General features: G+C 47.7%; 1 protein-coding gene across 1 annotated transcript in view; it reads right to left on the bottom strand.

The window, feature by feature from the left end:
• MEI1 (meiotic double-stranded break formation protein 1) overlaps positions 1–11,895 on the bottom strand; it is a 51,853-nt gene extending 39,958 nt beyond the window's left edge. Inside the window, exons 1-5 of the mRNA XM_030547556.1 lie at positions 11,758–11,895; positions 10,650–10,773; positions 5,236–5,286; positions 2,731–2,804; positions 1,968–2,073 (exon numbers count right to left, since the gene is read on the bottom strand). Coding sequence (XP_030403416.1) covers positions 1,968–2,073; positions 2,731–2,804; positions 5,236–5,286; positions 10,650–10,773; positions 11,758–11,895 — 493 coding nt within the window. The remainder of the gene's footprint in view (positions 1–1,967; positions 2,074–2,730; positions 2,805–5,235; positions 5,287–10,649; positions 10,774–11,757) is intronic.
• Between the last annotated feature and the right edge of the window lie 199 nt (positions 11,896–12,094).

Below are 12,094 nucleotides of genomic sequence, written 5' to 3'. Positions count from 1 at the left end.
ACCCTTGACACAGATTTATTTGGAAAGATAAGCTTTTGTGGGTAAAAAAACCTGATTTCTTCAGATGCATGGAGTGAAAATTACAGACACAGGCATAAATATTTACTGGCACATGAAGAGAAGGGAGTTGCCTTACAAGTGAAGAACCAGTGTTGACAAGGCCAATTCAGACAGGGTGGATGTGGTCCACTCCCAATAATTGATGAGGAGGTGTCAATATCAAAAGAGGGGAAATTGCTTTTGTAGTGAGCCAGCCACTCCCAGTCCCTATTCAAGCCCAAATTAATGGTGTTAAGTTTGCAAATGAATTGTAGCTCTGCAGTTTCTCTTTGAAGTCTGTTTTTGAAGGGTTTTTTTGTTGAAGGATGGCTACTTTAAATCTGTTATTGAATGTCCTAAGAGATTGAAGTGTTCTCCTACTGGCTTTTGTATGTTACCATTCCTGATGTCTGCTTTGTGTACATTTATTCTTTTACATAGAGACTGACCAGTTTGGCCAATGTACATGGCAGAAGGGCATTGCTGGCACATGATGGCATATATCACATTAGTAATGTGCAGGTGAACGAGCCCCTGATGGTGTGACTGATGTGGTTGGGGTCCTCTGATGGTGTCACTAGAGAAGATATGGGGACAGAGTAGGCAATGGGATTTGTTACAGGGATTAGTTCCTGGCTTAGTGTTTCTGTGGCGTGTAGTTGCTGGTGAGTATTTGCTTCAGGTTGGGGGGGCTGTCTGTAAGCAAGGACTGGCCTGCCTCCCAAGGTCTGTGAGAGTGACGGATCGTTTTCCAGAATAGATTGTAGATCATTGATGATGTGCTAGAGAGGTTCTAGCTGGGGACTGTACGTGATGGCCAATGGTGTTCTGTTATTTTCCTTGTTGGGCCTCTCCTGTAGTAAGTGACTTCTGGGTACCCATCTCGTTCTGTCAGTCTGTTTCCTCACTTCCCCAGGAGGGTATTGTAGTTTTAAGAATGCTTGATAAAGATATTGTAGGTGTTTGTCTCTGTCTGAGAGATTGGAGCAAATGCGGCTGTATCTTAGGGCTTGACTGTAGACAATGGATCGTGTGATGTGTCCTGGATGGAAGCTGGAGGCATGTAGGTACATATAGCAGTCAGTAGGTTTCCAATATAGGGTGGTGTTTATGTGACCATCACTTATTAGCGCTGTAGCGTCTAAGAAGTGGATCTCTTGTGTGGATTGGTCCAGGCTGAGGTTGATGGTAGGGTGGAAATTGTTGAAATCCAGGTGGAATTCTTCAAGGGCCTCCTTCTTGTGGGTCCTTATGATGATGTCATCAATGTAGCACAAGTAGAGGAGAGTACTAGGGGACGAGAGTTGAGGAAGCGTCACTCTAAGTCAGCCATAAAAAGGTTGACATGCTGTGGGGCCATGCGGGTACCCACACCAGTGTCACTGACTTGAAGATATAAATTGTTCCCAAATCTGAAATGGTTGTGGGGGAGAACAAAATCACAAAGCTTAACCACCAAGTGTGCCATGGCCTCATCAGGAATACTGTTCCTAACAGCTTATAGCCCATCCTCATGTGGAATACTGGTGTAAAGCACTTCTACATCCATGGTGGCCAGAATGGTGTTTTCAGGAAGATCACTGAGAGTGTCTGGCTCACTACAAAAGCAATTTCCCCTCTCTTGGTATTGACACCTCCTCTTCAATTATTGGGAGCGGACCACATCCACCCTGACTGAATTGGCCTTGTCAACACTGGTTCTTCAATTGTAGGGCAACCCCCTTCTCTTCATGTGCCAGTATATATATGCCTGTATCTGTAATTTTCACTCCATGCATCTGAAGAAGCGGGGTTTTTAGCCACGAAAGCGTATGTCCAAATAAATCTGTTAGTCTTTAAGGTGCCACCAGACTGCTCGTGGTTTTAGTGTCTGTCTCACTCTCTCAGGGCCTCTAGATGTTACCATGACATAATGAAGTATGACTCACCGTGTTCAATCACCAATATATCAGCTAAACCCGGGATGGCATCTGCCAGTTTGCCCAGGAGATTAAACATAGGCAGGCTCCCTCTCATGGTGGCTGCCTTAGATAACTGGGAAGGGAAGAAAACACACCACCAATAAGAATGTGGCCCAAAATGGGAAACACACACAAAATGGTGAACTCCCCTCATGGTGCAATGAACCCCTTGAAATGGGAGCTTCTAAGCCAGTGGAACCCCCTTAACTGTTCAGGATAAATCAGCGGAAGATATTTGTTTGTCCAGACAATTGTCCCTAAACACATCCACCAAATCTCCCAGCAATAATCTCCTCCTGGTTTCTGCCCTGCTGCTGCACCCCCCGCGGTGATGTGTAGGTGGATGAGGGAGCTGGCTAACCCTCTGCCCATCTCTGCTGTCTCCCAAGCTTCTGTGCTCTGGGGAAGTCTGACATTTTGTGATGAATCTGGCAATGAAGAGAGCACAAGCGAAGGGAGCAGACCTGCCAAGCAGCTCCAGGTCTGAAAAGCTGCCCATATTATTGCCGCAGTAATGGAGGGAAAAGAGAAACCACAGAGGATGCCATGTTGCCATGGTGGAGGGGGATATCATGGTAAAAATTCCAGGGCAGATGTCAACATTGCCAAAGTCACAAAGGCAGCAGCAGCATTTAGGACATTCCTCAAGAGCCCATTCACAATAGTGTGTAACTTTCCATATTTTCAAACTTGGGGGACCAAAGAGAGCAAGGAAATAATATTTACTGACCTCTTTCTGGCTTTCATCCAACACACAGTGTACATACTGCTCCAACTTCAGCTCCGCCACAAGTCGCACCAGAACTGAGCAGAAGAAACAGGATCAGTAACAATAACACACACCAGAGTTTACTCAGAACACATCTTCCACAGAGCTTTACCGAGCAGGTAAAGTACCTGTTTAACGCATATGGAGGTTAAACAGCATGGGGCACGGGTCACTTGCTGGAGGATTCTCTGCAGCTTGAGGTCTTCAAACTGCAATTTGGGGACTTCAATAACTAAGACATAGGTTAGGGGTTTGTTATAGAAGTGGATGGGATTGTTACAGAAGTGGATTCTGTGGCCTGCATTGTGCAGGAGGTCAGACTAGATGATCATAATGGTCCCTTCTGAGCTTAAAGTCTATGAGGTGCTTATAAAGCAGAGCAACATCTGCATTCCCTTTGCTGTTATTTGATATTCCTCCGCCCCAGCTTGATCTTTCTGCAGTGAAGTCATCATAAACCCTGCATTAGTGACTGCCATCTGTTTACAAGGAAATTAACTTCCAGTCACCAATTCAGTGTCAGGCTATCAAGTAACAAAGAGATATCAGGCTGAAAAAGAATTAGTTCCTTGTTCAAAGCAAAAATACACTCAATAAGTAGTGCATGGGACAAGTTTCCCACACTTCCTTTCTGAGATTAGATCAGGACACAGCTGATGAGCAGATATAATCTAAGGGGCCCTTATCTAGCATTAGGCTCTCTGGGAGCCTGTTACAGACCAGGTTGTAATAGCCCAGTGGACAAGGGGCTCACTTATGACTAAGGCCTTGGCTACACTCACACTTTACAGCGCTGCAACTGGGGTGTGAAAAAACACCCCCCCGAGCGCTGCAAGATACAGCGCTGTAAAGCGTCAGTGTAATCAGGGCAGCAGCGTGGGGAGCGCAGCTCCCAGCGCTGCATGCTACACCCGTAAGGGATGTGGTTTACATGCAGTGCTGGGAGAGCTCTCTCCCAGCGCTGCTGCTCTGACTACACTCACACTTCAAAGCGCTGCCGGGGCAGCGCTTTGAAATTTCAAATGTAGCCATACCCTTAGGAGACCTATGTTTAAGCCCTAGCTCTGCTGCTGGATGAGTGCTACCAACCCACTTTTCTCCCTCATTTTCCCCAAATGTAGGATGATGAAACTGACCTCTTTTGTAAAGTGCTTTGAGATCTACCGATGATAAGAGCTAGGTGTTATTTACACCTGTTGTGATTATTCTGCGTATCAAGTCCTATTTCTACAGCTTGGTGTTCCAATTTTACCTTTCCACCTCCTCGGCACCAATTAAGACCTATTATTTTTGGCTCACAGTAACTGCAAGAAAACCTTATTCCATCTGCCCTAGTGACAAGGAGGAGGTGGAATAATGGAGATCAACAAGAAACTAGGTTCACTAGAAGCCATTTGCACATCATTTTTGGCTTTACTAAAACAATCAGTGAGTTGCATGAAGACAACTGCTTTCCCAGTAAAAAAAAATCTGTATAACCTCTGATGCCCATTGGTCACCTCTTGCCTGATACGAAGAATCAAAACTATTTCTGACATGTTTAGATCACAGGTTTTCCATGGGTATAAGGAACATTCAGACTGACTTAAGAGGTAAAAGTTTTCCAGCAGACAACCAAACAGATAAGAAAGCTATTGTGGGGGTAATACAAGAGGATGGAGTCAGGGTATACTGTTTGATATTATATGAATGGTTGTTGTGGGTTTACCTTGCTCCCATTGTGTATTTTGTTTAGGGCATATGCTTTTATGGAACATACTTTTTTCTGTTTATATTGTTAGAGTATTCAGTGATACATTAACAGCAAAGGGTGGTTAACCCTTTGAACAAGTTATCAAGGAACATGGTGCATTCTCCATCTCTTCATGATTTCAGATCAAGACTCTGGGCCTTTCTGGAAGATGTGCTTTAGTCAAACACAAGTTATGGCTCAATGCAGAGGTAACAGGATAAAATTGTAAGGCCTTCGTTATGTAGGAGCTAAGAATAGATGATCTAACAATCCCTTCTGGCTTAAAATCTATGAAAACCTTCAGGTATGAGGCACCAATAAGTTAAACTGTTTTACGGTTTGGGAGTGTGCACATCTCAGAGGATTAGTAATGTGACAAAGACACTTTACCTCTGTGTCACCATGTGAAATCCAGCCCACATTCCTACTGACTGAAAACTGATACCCTCTCTGAAGAGAGCTGGTTACTTTTCAGTTCAGCTCTTAAGATTTTTGTGAGAAAGACACCAGTGTCAGCAGAAATGCCAAAGATTAAATGAGCTGTGGGTATGCTTCCCCAAAAAACAACTCTTAGGAGATTATACCCCTTTCACTGTGCATGCAAAGCACCCTGGCAAGGAGAGGGAACAGCTGCTCTCTTCAATTTGTGAAGTTGCTGAGACTATCAGCATCCAACCAGATACAGTAGATTCCTCTTCCCAACCTGCCAGTGAGACCCAGAACCTCCCTCTCACCTTCAGTGGGTAGATCCAGTGCACTACTGTCTTCTGCTGTATGCAACATCCCTGAAAGATCAACTCACATATAAACCACAATTACATAATATATCCCCCATTTGAGATCATCAGTGTTGGGGCTTGATTTTGAAAGGAATCCTGGGGACTTTTCAGGACTCTTGCATTTTCCCTGTTTATTAGCCCTGCTTCATGTTAGACCAACCTGTCTTTCTGGTCAAGACTGGGAGGACATTGCTCTTTGGGAGCAGGATACAAGGTGCTCCCTGTATACAATTCACAAGAGGCTGAAGCATACAGCCTAACTTGTAATCTTTTAACTTGCTTGCTGTGTTTTTTGTTTTTAGGGGGTATAGTGAGAGATTTTTTTTTTTTTGCTAAAATAATTGTTTTCACCTATCTAAGTACATACACAACCCACATCACCAGCGCATTTGAGTGTCTCTGACTGGTATTATTAAATCCACCTCACAAAAGTCTGTTTCTAGAATACACACAGCACACTATCCAGAATCCCAAAAGTTACAGACTGTCAGATCAGTCTCTTTATGTTCCACCCACTCCTGCCATGAACAGTTTTGTTCCTGTTCCCTTATAGCAGTGAACATTGCCAAACAGATTATTTAGCCTAAAATTAAACACTACCAGTATTAGAAATTCACATTCCCATTGAGACTATTCCAGAGATAAACTTAATCTATTGTTACAGAACTGTTTAACATAATCTTTTATTTTCACAACCAGAACATAAGATTTGACCATCATCCCACCTTTTGCTGCATCAGATCAGACTACTAATCCAGTACCCCACCTCCTTCCACATGAGATCAGAGCATTGGTCCACCACAATCCCTTCTTCTGCCCTACCGGGCCTGTTCTACCAACATTTCTAGTTCAGTATTTTGCTTCTGATGGTTCAAAAGGACAAAAACCCTCCACATAAAACAGCTGACCAACTGACCAATACTGAGACACTGGGTCTGGAGAAAGCAGTTTTATTTCCTGCCTCATCCCATCCCCTCTACATCATAGGATCAATTACCTTTATTACAGAATATTGTAGAGTTAGCTTCCTTTCACTTTACAAGTTAAATTCAGACTATTCATCCTCACCATCATGGCCCTTCGCAATACCCCAGCCTGCATCTCTTCCCTCTTTCACTTTTAACCTCCCTTTCTTCTGCCTATGTTCCTCTCAAAATTCCCTCCTTTTTTATCTTTTTCCGATGTTGTATTGATTTAGATGAAATAAACTGGCTAAAGGTGTTAACATAACCCAATCACTGTCCAACATTAAACAGTATTAAACCAGGTGTGGGGTTTGGTATACAGAGACCTCAGCCTGCTTAGTACCTTGGAAACATACCATTATATTTAAAAAAAAAAATTTAAATTAAAGAAAGGAAAACAGTTAAAGAATTTGAAAGGTAAAGTATTAAACAAGGTTTTTATTTTCAACAACTTTTTTGTTGTTTGGGGAATTAGCTGGAGAGAGGCTTTAGAAGGAAAAAAAACCCTTTGGCAGTTTTTTAAATGGTTAAGGACTGTCATTTTAGGGACAAGAGAAGAAATTGGTTGAGGGAGGCTTGAGCTGTTGATGTTGCTGTTGTTAACATTTGATTTTGTTTTATTTTAGGTGGTGTTTGGGATATAATTGGAACCAGCAGAGACAGCAATGTCATTTGGGGCTCTTTTTTGGCCTGGTTTGGTCAGGACATTTTTTAGGATATGGATGATAAAAGCCTGGTGCCCCGGTAGATCAGGGTGGCAGCCATGATAGTGAAGCTTCATTCAGTCGCCAATTTTTCTTCCAAAGTGTTTTAATTTAAGGACCACATAAGGAGTGTGGGACGTTCTGTACCTCGTGGGAAAACCCTACACCCCCATGTTCATCCTTAAAATATGATTGTGTGGCATCCAGTGCAAAGGTTGTCATGTTGGGTGTCTTTGGCAGGCTCATGATGCACTGAGTATTGTTGTTATAGTGATGTTATAGTACTGTTATGCAGTGGGATAGCTCACTGGTTTGAGCATTAGCCTGCTAAACCCAGGGTTGTGAGCTCAATCCTTGAGGGGGCCATTTAGGGACCTGGAGCAAAAATCTGTCTGGGGATTAGCCCTGCTTTGAGTAGGGGGTTGGATTAGATGAGGTCCCTTCCAACCCTGATATTCTATGACAGGTATATAGTTATGTGGCTGAAAATGTTTCCTCATCACTTAAAATAAGCCCTAACAAAAAGCCTCTAGAAGCAGAGGGGCAGTTCACACCTCATCAGGGCGTGTATGCAACCAGCCCAGCCTCACAGGAACAAAAGATCTGTTTGACTCTTGAGTGAGTCACTCCCACCTTCCTTTGGTCAGTTTGGGACTGTGATGAGGTAATACTCACCTGACTCTGAAGGGGGGGGCAAAGCCAAGAGGGAAGAAAGAATATGGTAAAAGGGAGATGTTTGCCACTCTTCCATGTACATCTACAGTCACTACACCAAGCGACTGAAGCACTGATCAAAGCAGAGAGCCTGGCTGAGAAGCAACCAGCCAGCCTGTGGTGAGAAGCAGCTACATTTGTAAGGGTACTGAAAGTGTTAAAATCAGTTTAGAATGTGTTTTGCTTTTATTTCATTTGACCAAATCTGATTTGTTGTGCTTTGACTTATAATCCCTTAACATTTATCTTTGTAGTTGATAAATCTGTTTGTTTATTCTATCTGAAGTAGTGCGTTTGGTCAGAAGCCTGTCAGAAACTCTCCTTGAGATAACAAGCCTGATACGTATCACTTTGTTAAATTGACAAACTCGTATAAGCTTGCAGCGTCCAGCGGGCATAACTGGACACTGCAAGACAGAGGTTCCTAGGGTTGTGTCTGGGACCAGAGATATTGGCTAGTGTCACTCGGTTGCACAATCCAAGGAGCAGCTTACATGCCAGAGGCTGTGTGTGAACAGCCCAGGAGTGACGGTTGTCATAGCAGAGCAGGGTAACGCTGACTCCCAGAGTCAAGGATTGGAGTGACCTAGTAAATCACCGCCCTGGATAACACTAGGGGAACGTCACGAGTGGTAGTAGGCAGAATAGCTTAACTCATCATTATTTTGTCCACCAATTAGGCCTAGATTTTGATACATCAATTTTGGCTTACTGTTTTTACACTTCTTTTAAAACACCGTCCTTGAGTTACATCAGTAACCTTTCTGCTTAGACTAATTCAGTTTTTCTGTCTCCCTTTCATACCTTTTCCCATTAACATTTGTTCTTGATAGGTTACTGTGACATTTTAGGAACTTTCACATACTTTTTACAATTGAGTTTTTCATTATGTACATTTGTAGGGCCAATTATTACACCACCACATTGGTCGTTTTGCCTTCCCCATGCTGCTGCCTTACCCCTGGACCTCCCTCCCAAAGCTAGTGTACCAAAAAAACCAAAATCAGCTCATTCCAATCCCTCTTTAAAACTTATTATTATTGATTATATGTAGTACAGTGACACTCGGAAGCCACAGTTAGGACCCTACTGTATGTACAAACATACAGTAAAGGACAGTTCCTGTCCCCAAACCCTCTCTACAGTAAGCCTTCCAAAATATAGAGAAGGTGTATTTTTGATGTTATTGCCTGTTTTTAAAGCACGCATTGTCCCCCTAAGTGATTGGATTAATGTGTGTTTACTGCTAGAACTATATTATCTAGGTCTGAATTGTCTGTGAACTCCTCAGGGCCAGGGCTGCTCCCTTCACATTTGTACTGGGCCAACGGCACAGACTGGGCTCAGTATAACCTCTGTGAATAAAATTATTAAAATCTACAAAGCTGTGTTCCTAACAATGCACAGCATCATATGTACAAACAAAATGGGAAAACACCACTGAAATTATTCAATGTGTCAGAATAGAAGAATGAGAGGGAGGGATCTTGAGATGTATTTTCCCCTAAAGAGCAAGAAAAATCTCAAGTGTAAATGAGATCTGGGGAGCAACCAGGCAGAAACAGAGAATCCAATATATTTATTCACTGAAACAACCAGCTTTTGGGACTTCTATGCACCCCACCACTTTCCCCCTCCCTTACTATTCCTTGCTCGATGGGCCAACATTCCATACCAACTCTTCCTGCAAGGGCAGTGATGCAAACAAAAACCGATCGTGCATATGCTCTGGCCAGCAAAGATCACTGTTGGAAAGACACCGCTTCTAATCCCTTAGACCTGGTCTGCACTGCAGCGGGGACCGATCTAAGATACGCAACTTCAGCAATGAGAATAGCGTAGCTGAAGTCGACGTATCTTAGATCGAATTAAAATTACTTACTTTGCATTCTCGCAGCACTGGATCGACGGCCGCAGCTCCCGCGTCGACTTTGCTTCCGCCTCTCGCACTGCTGGAGTTCAGCAGTCAACGGAAGAGTGATCGGGGATCGATTTATCGCATCTACACTACACGCGATAAATCGATCCCCGATAGATCAATCGCTACCCATCAATGCGGTGGGTAGTGTAGACGTACCCTTAGAATATGCTGCTCTACTGTGATACTGGCTGGAAAGGAGCAGGTGAATGGCCCTGAAGCTTCAATGAGAATTTCTACAAATTCAGAGACATGAGCTGAAAAGGTATCATGCAGATTAGCATTTTGGATATTGTACTATTAAACCATGCAATGTGTTCCTTCTACCCAGCCCCCCTTTCGTTTTGTACCACTTCATCCCAAAGCTGCAGTCCCATCTATCATAGGCGCTGATTCCATGGGTGCTCCGGGACTGGAGCACCCACGGGGAAAAATTAGTGGGTGCTCTGCACTCCCTGCCATGCCCCACCTCCTCCTCCCGAGCGTGCCACGTCCCCACTCCTCCACTTACCTCCCAGCGCTTGCTGCCAGCAAACAGCTGTAGCAAGCTCCAGGAGGGAGGGGGGAGGAGCAGGAACATGGCACTCTCAGGGGAGGTGGCCGGGCCGGGGCAGGGATTTGGGGAAGGAGTAGCAATAGTGGCAGGGAAGGGGTGGGGTTGGGATGGGGACTTTGGGGAAGGGGTTGGAATGAGGGCAGGGCAGGGGTGGAGCCGGGGACCGGGGGGGGTCGAGCACCTACCAGCACCAATAGAACTCGGTGTCTATGCCACCCCTTCTATACCTCTTACAGTGCTGTGGCAGAATAGCAGTGCACTCTGGGAAGAGACAAACCCCCAAAAGCTCCCGGTTTGTAGCAAGACTTTAAAAAAGGAGACAAAATGGAAGAGGAACATGATCCACGCTGATATGCTGGTTCTGCCTCCAATATTCATGGCACAGAGCTTTTAAAGTCACGATGGGGCAGACAGAAACACGAACACTGAGGCAGAGGGATCCCAGAAAAGTAAAGATCAGCACTGCCTTCCCCCATTAGCTGTATTAGTTAACGTAAAGGGGGTGCTCTTACCAAAGAGGGTTCCTATGAAATGAACACACACCCTTTCATCCTGTGCCAGCAGCTGGATGACTGGCACGGCATGCCAGGCCAGGACATCTCGGAAACAAGACATCACATGCTTCTTGCGCACCAGCTGAAGGTTAAAGATGGAATGGAAAGTATCACTGGTGATTTCCTTCACGACATGCAAAGGGGGGCTGAAGAAGACACTAGGCCAAGGGGACAACAACCTCGTGTGCCTAGGTGCCTGAGCAACCCATGCTGGAGCCCAGAAACGCAGCAAGGCAGGGCACTAGCCCTATTCCCACACTAGAGACCAGGACTCAAGTCACAGAGACCATCCCATATTAAAGCGACCTGGGAGGAATGATCCGGCAGGGGGCGGGCCGGGACCAGGCAAGGCCTGGGGTGAGAACGGCAGGGAGCGAGACTAGACCAGGTTGGGGCGTGGAGCCAAGCCGGGCGGGGAGCCAGGCCAGGCAACGGGCGGGGCTGGACCGGCTGGGGGCGGGGCGGGGCGGGGAGCCGGGCCAGGCAGGGGGCGGGGCTGGAGCGGGCGGGGCGGGGAGCCGGGCCGGGGAGCCGGGCCAGGCAGGGGGCGGGGCTGGAGCGGCCGGGGGCGGGGCGGGGAGCCGGGCCAGGCAGGGGGAGGGGCTGGACCGGCTGGGGGCGGGACGGGGAGCCGGGCCAGGCAGGGGGAGGGGCTGGACCGGCTGGGGGCGGGGCGGGGAGCCGGGCCAGGCAGGGGGAGGGGCTGGACCGGCTGGGGGCGGGGCGGGGCGGGGAGCCGGGCCAGGCAACGGGCGGGGCAGGACCGGCCGGGGGCGGGGCAGGACCGGCTGGGGGCGGGGCTGGGAGCCGGGCCAGGCAGGGGGCGGGGCTGGAGCGGCCGGGGGCGGGGCGGGGAGCCGGGCCAGGCAGGGGGAGGGGCTGGACCGGCTGGGGGCGGGGCGGGGAGCCGGGCCAGGCAGGGGGCGGGGCAGGACCGGCTGCGGGACCCGTGTGGGGACGCGCGGAAGGCGGATATGGAACCTGAGCCCCCTCCGCCCACAGCGGGCGGTCCCGACAGGCGGGGGCGGGGCGCGCTGGCGCGGGGAGGACCCGGCGGGCTCCGTACCGAGGCGCCACCGTCCCCCAGCGTCTCGATGACGCAGGCCAGGCAAAGCGGCGGGGGCAGCAGCAGGAGCCAGCGCGGGTCGTGACGCGGGTGGAGCCGCTCGCAGACCAGCAGCCCCGCCCCCGCGGCCGCTTCCATCGCGCGCCGCCCAGGCCTGGCCGCCTGTAGGTGTCACGTGGTGGGGGGGAAGTACAGAATTGGCGGGGAAAGTCCTGCGCATGCGTAACGGGGGGGGGTTATTTTGGGCGCCTGGGGAGAAGCCGAGCACGTGCATCCCGGTGGTGAGGGCGGGGCCCAGGGGAGGGAGGCAGTTGATTCCTGGCTGACGCTCTCTGTC

This window comes from Gopherus evgoodei, chromosome 1 (genome assembly GCF_007399415.2).
Source record: "Gopherus evgoodei ecotype Sinaloan lineage chromosome 1, rGopEvg1_v1.p, whole genome shotgun sequence".
NCBI classification, from domain to species: domain Eukaryota; kingdom Metazoa; phylum Chordata; order Testudines; family Testudinidae; genus Gopherus; species Gopherus evgoodei.
This window is presented reverse-complemented; position numbering and strand designations above follow the sequence as displayed.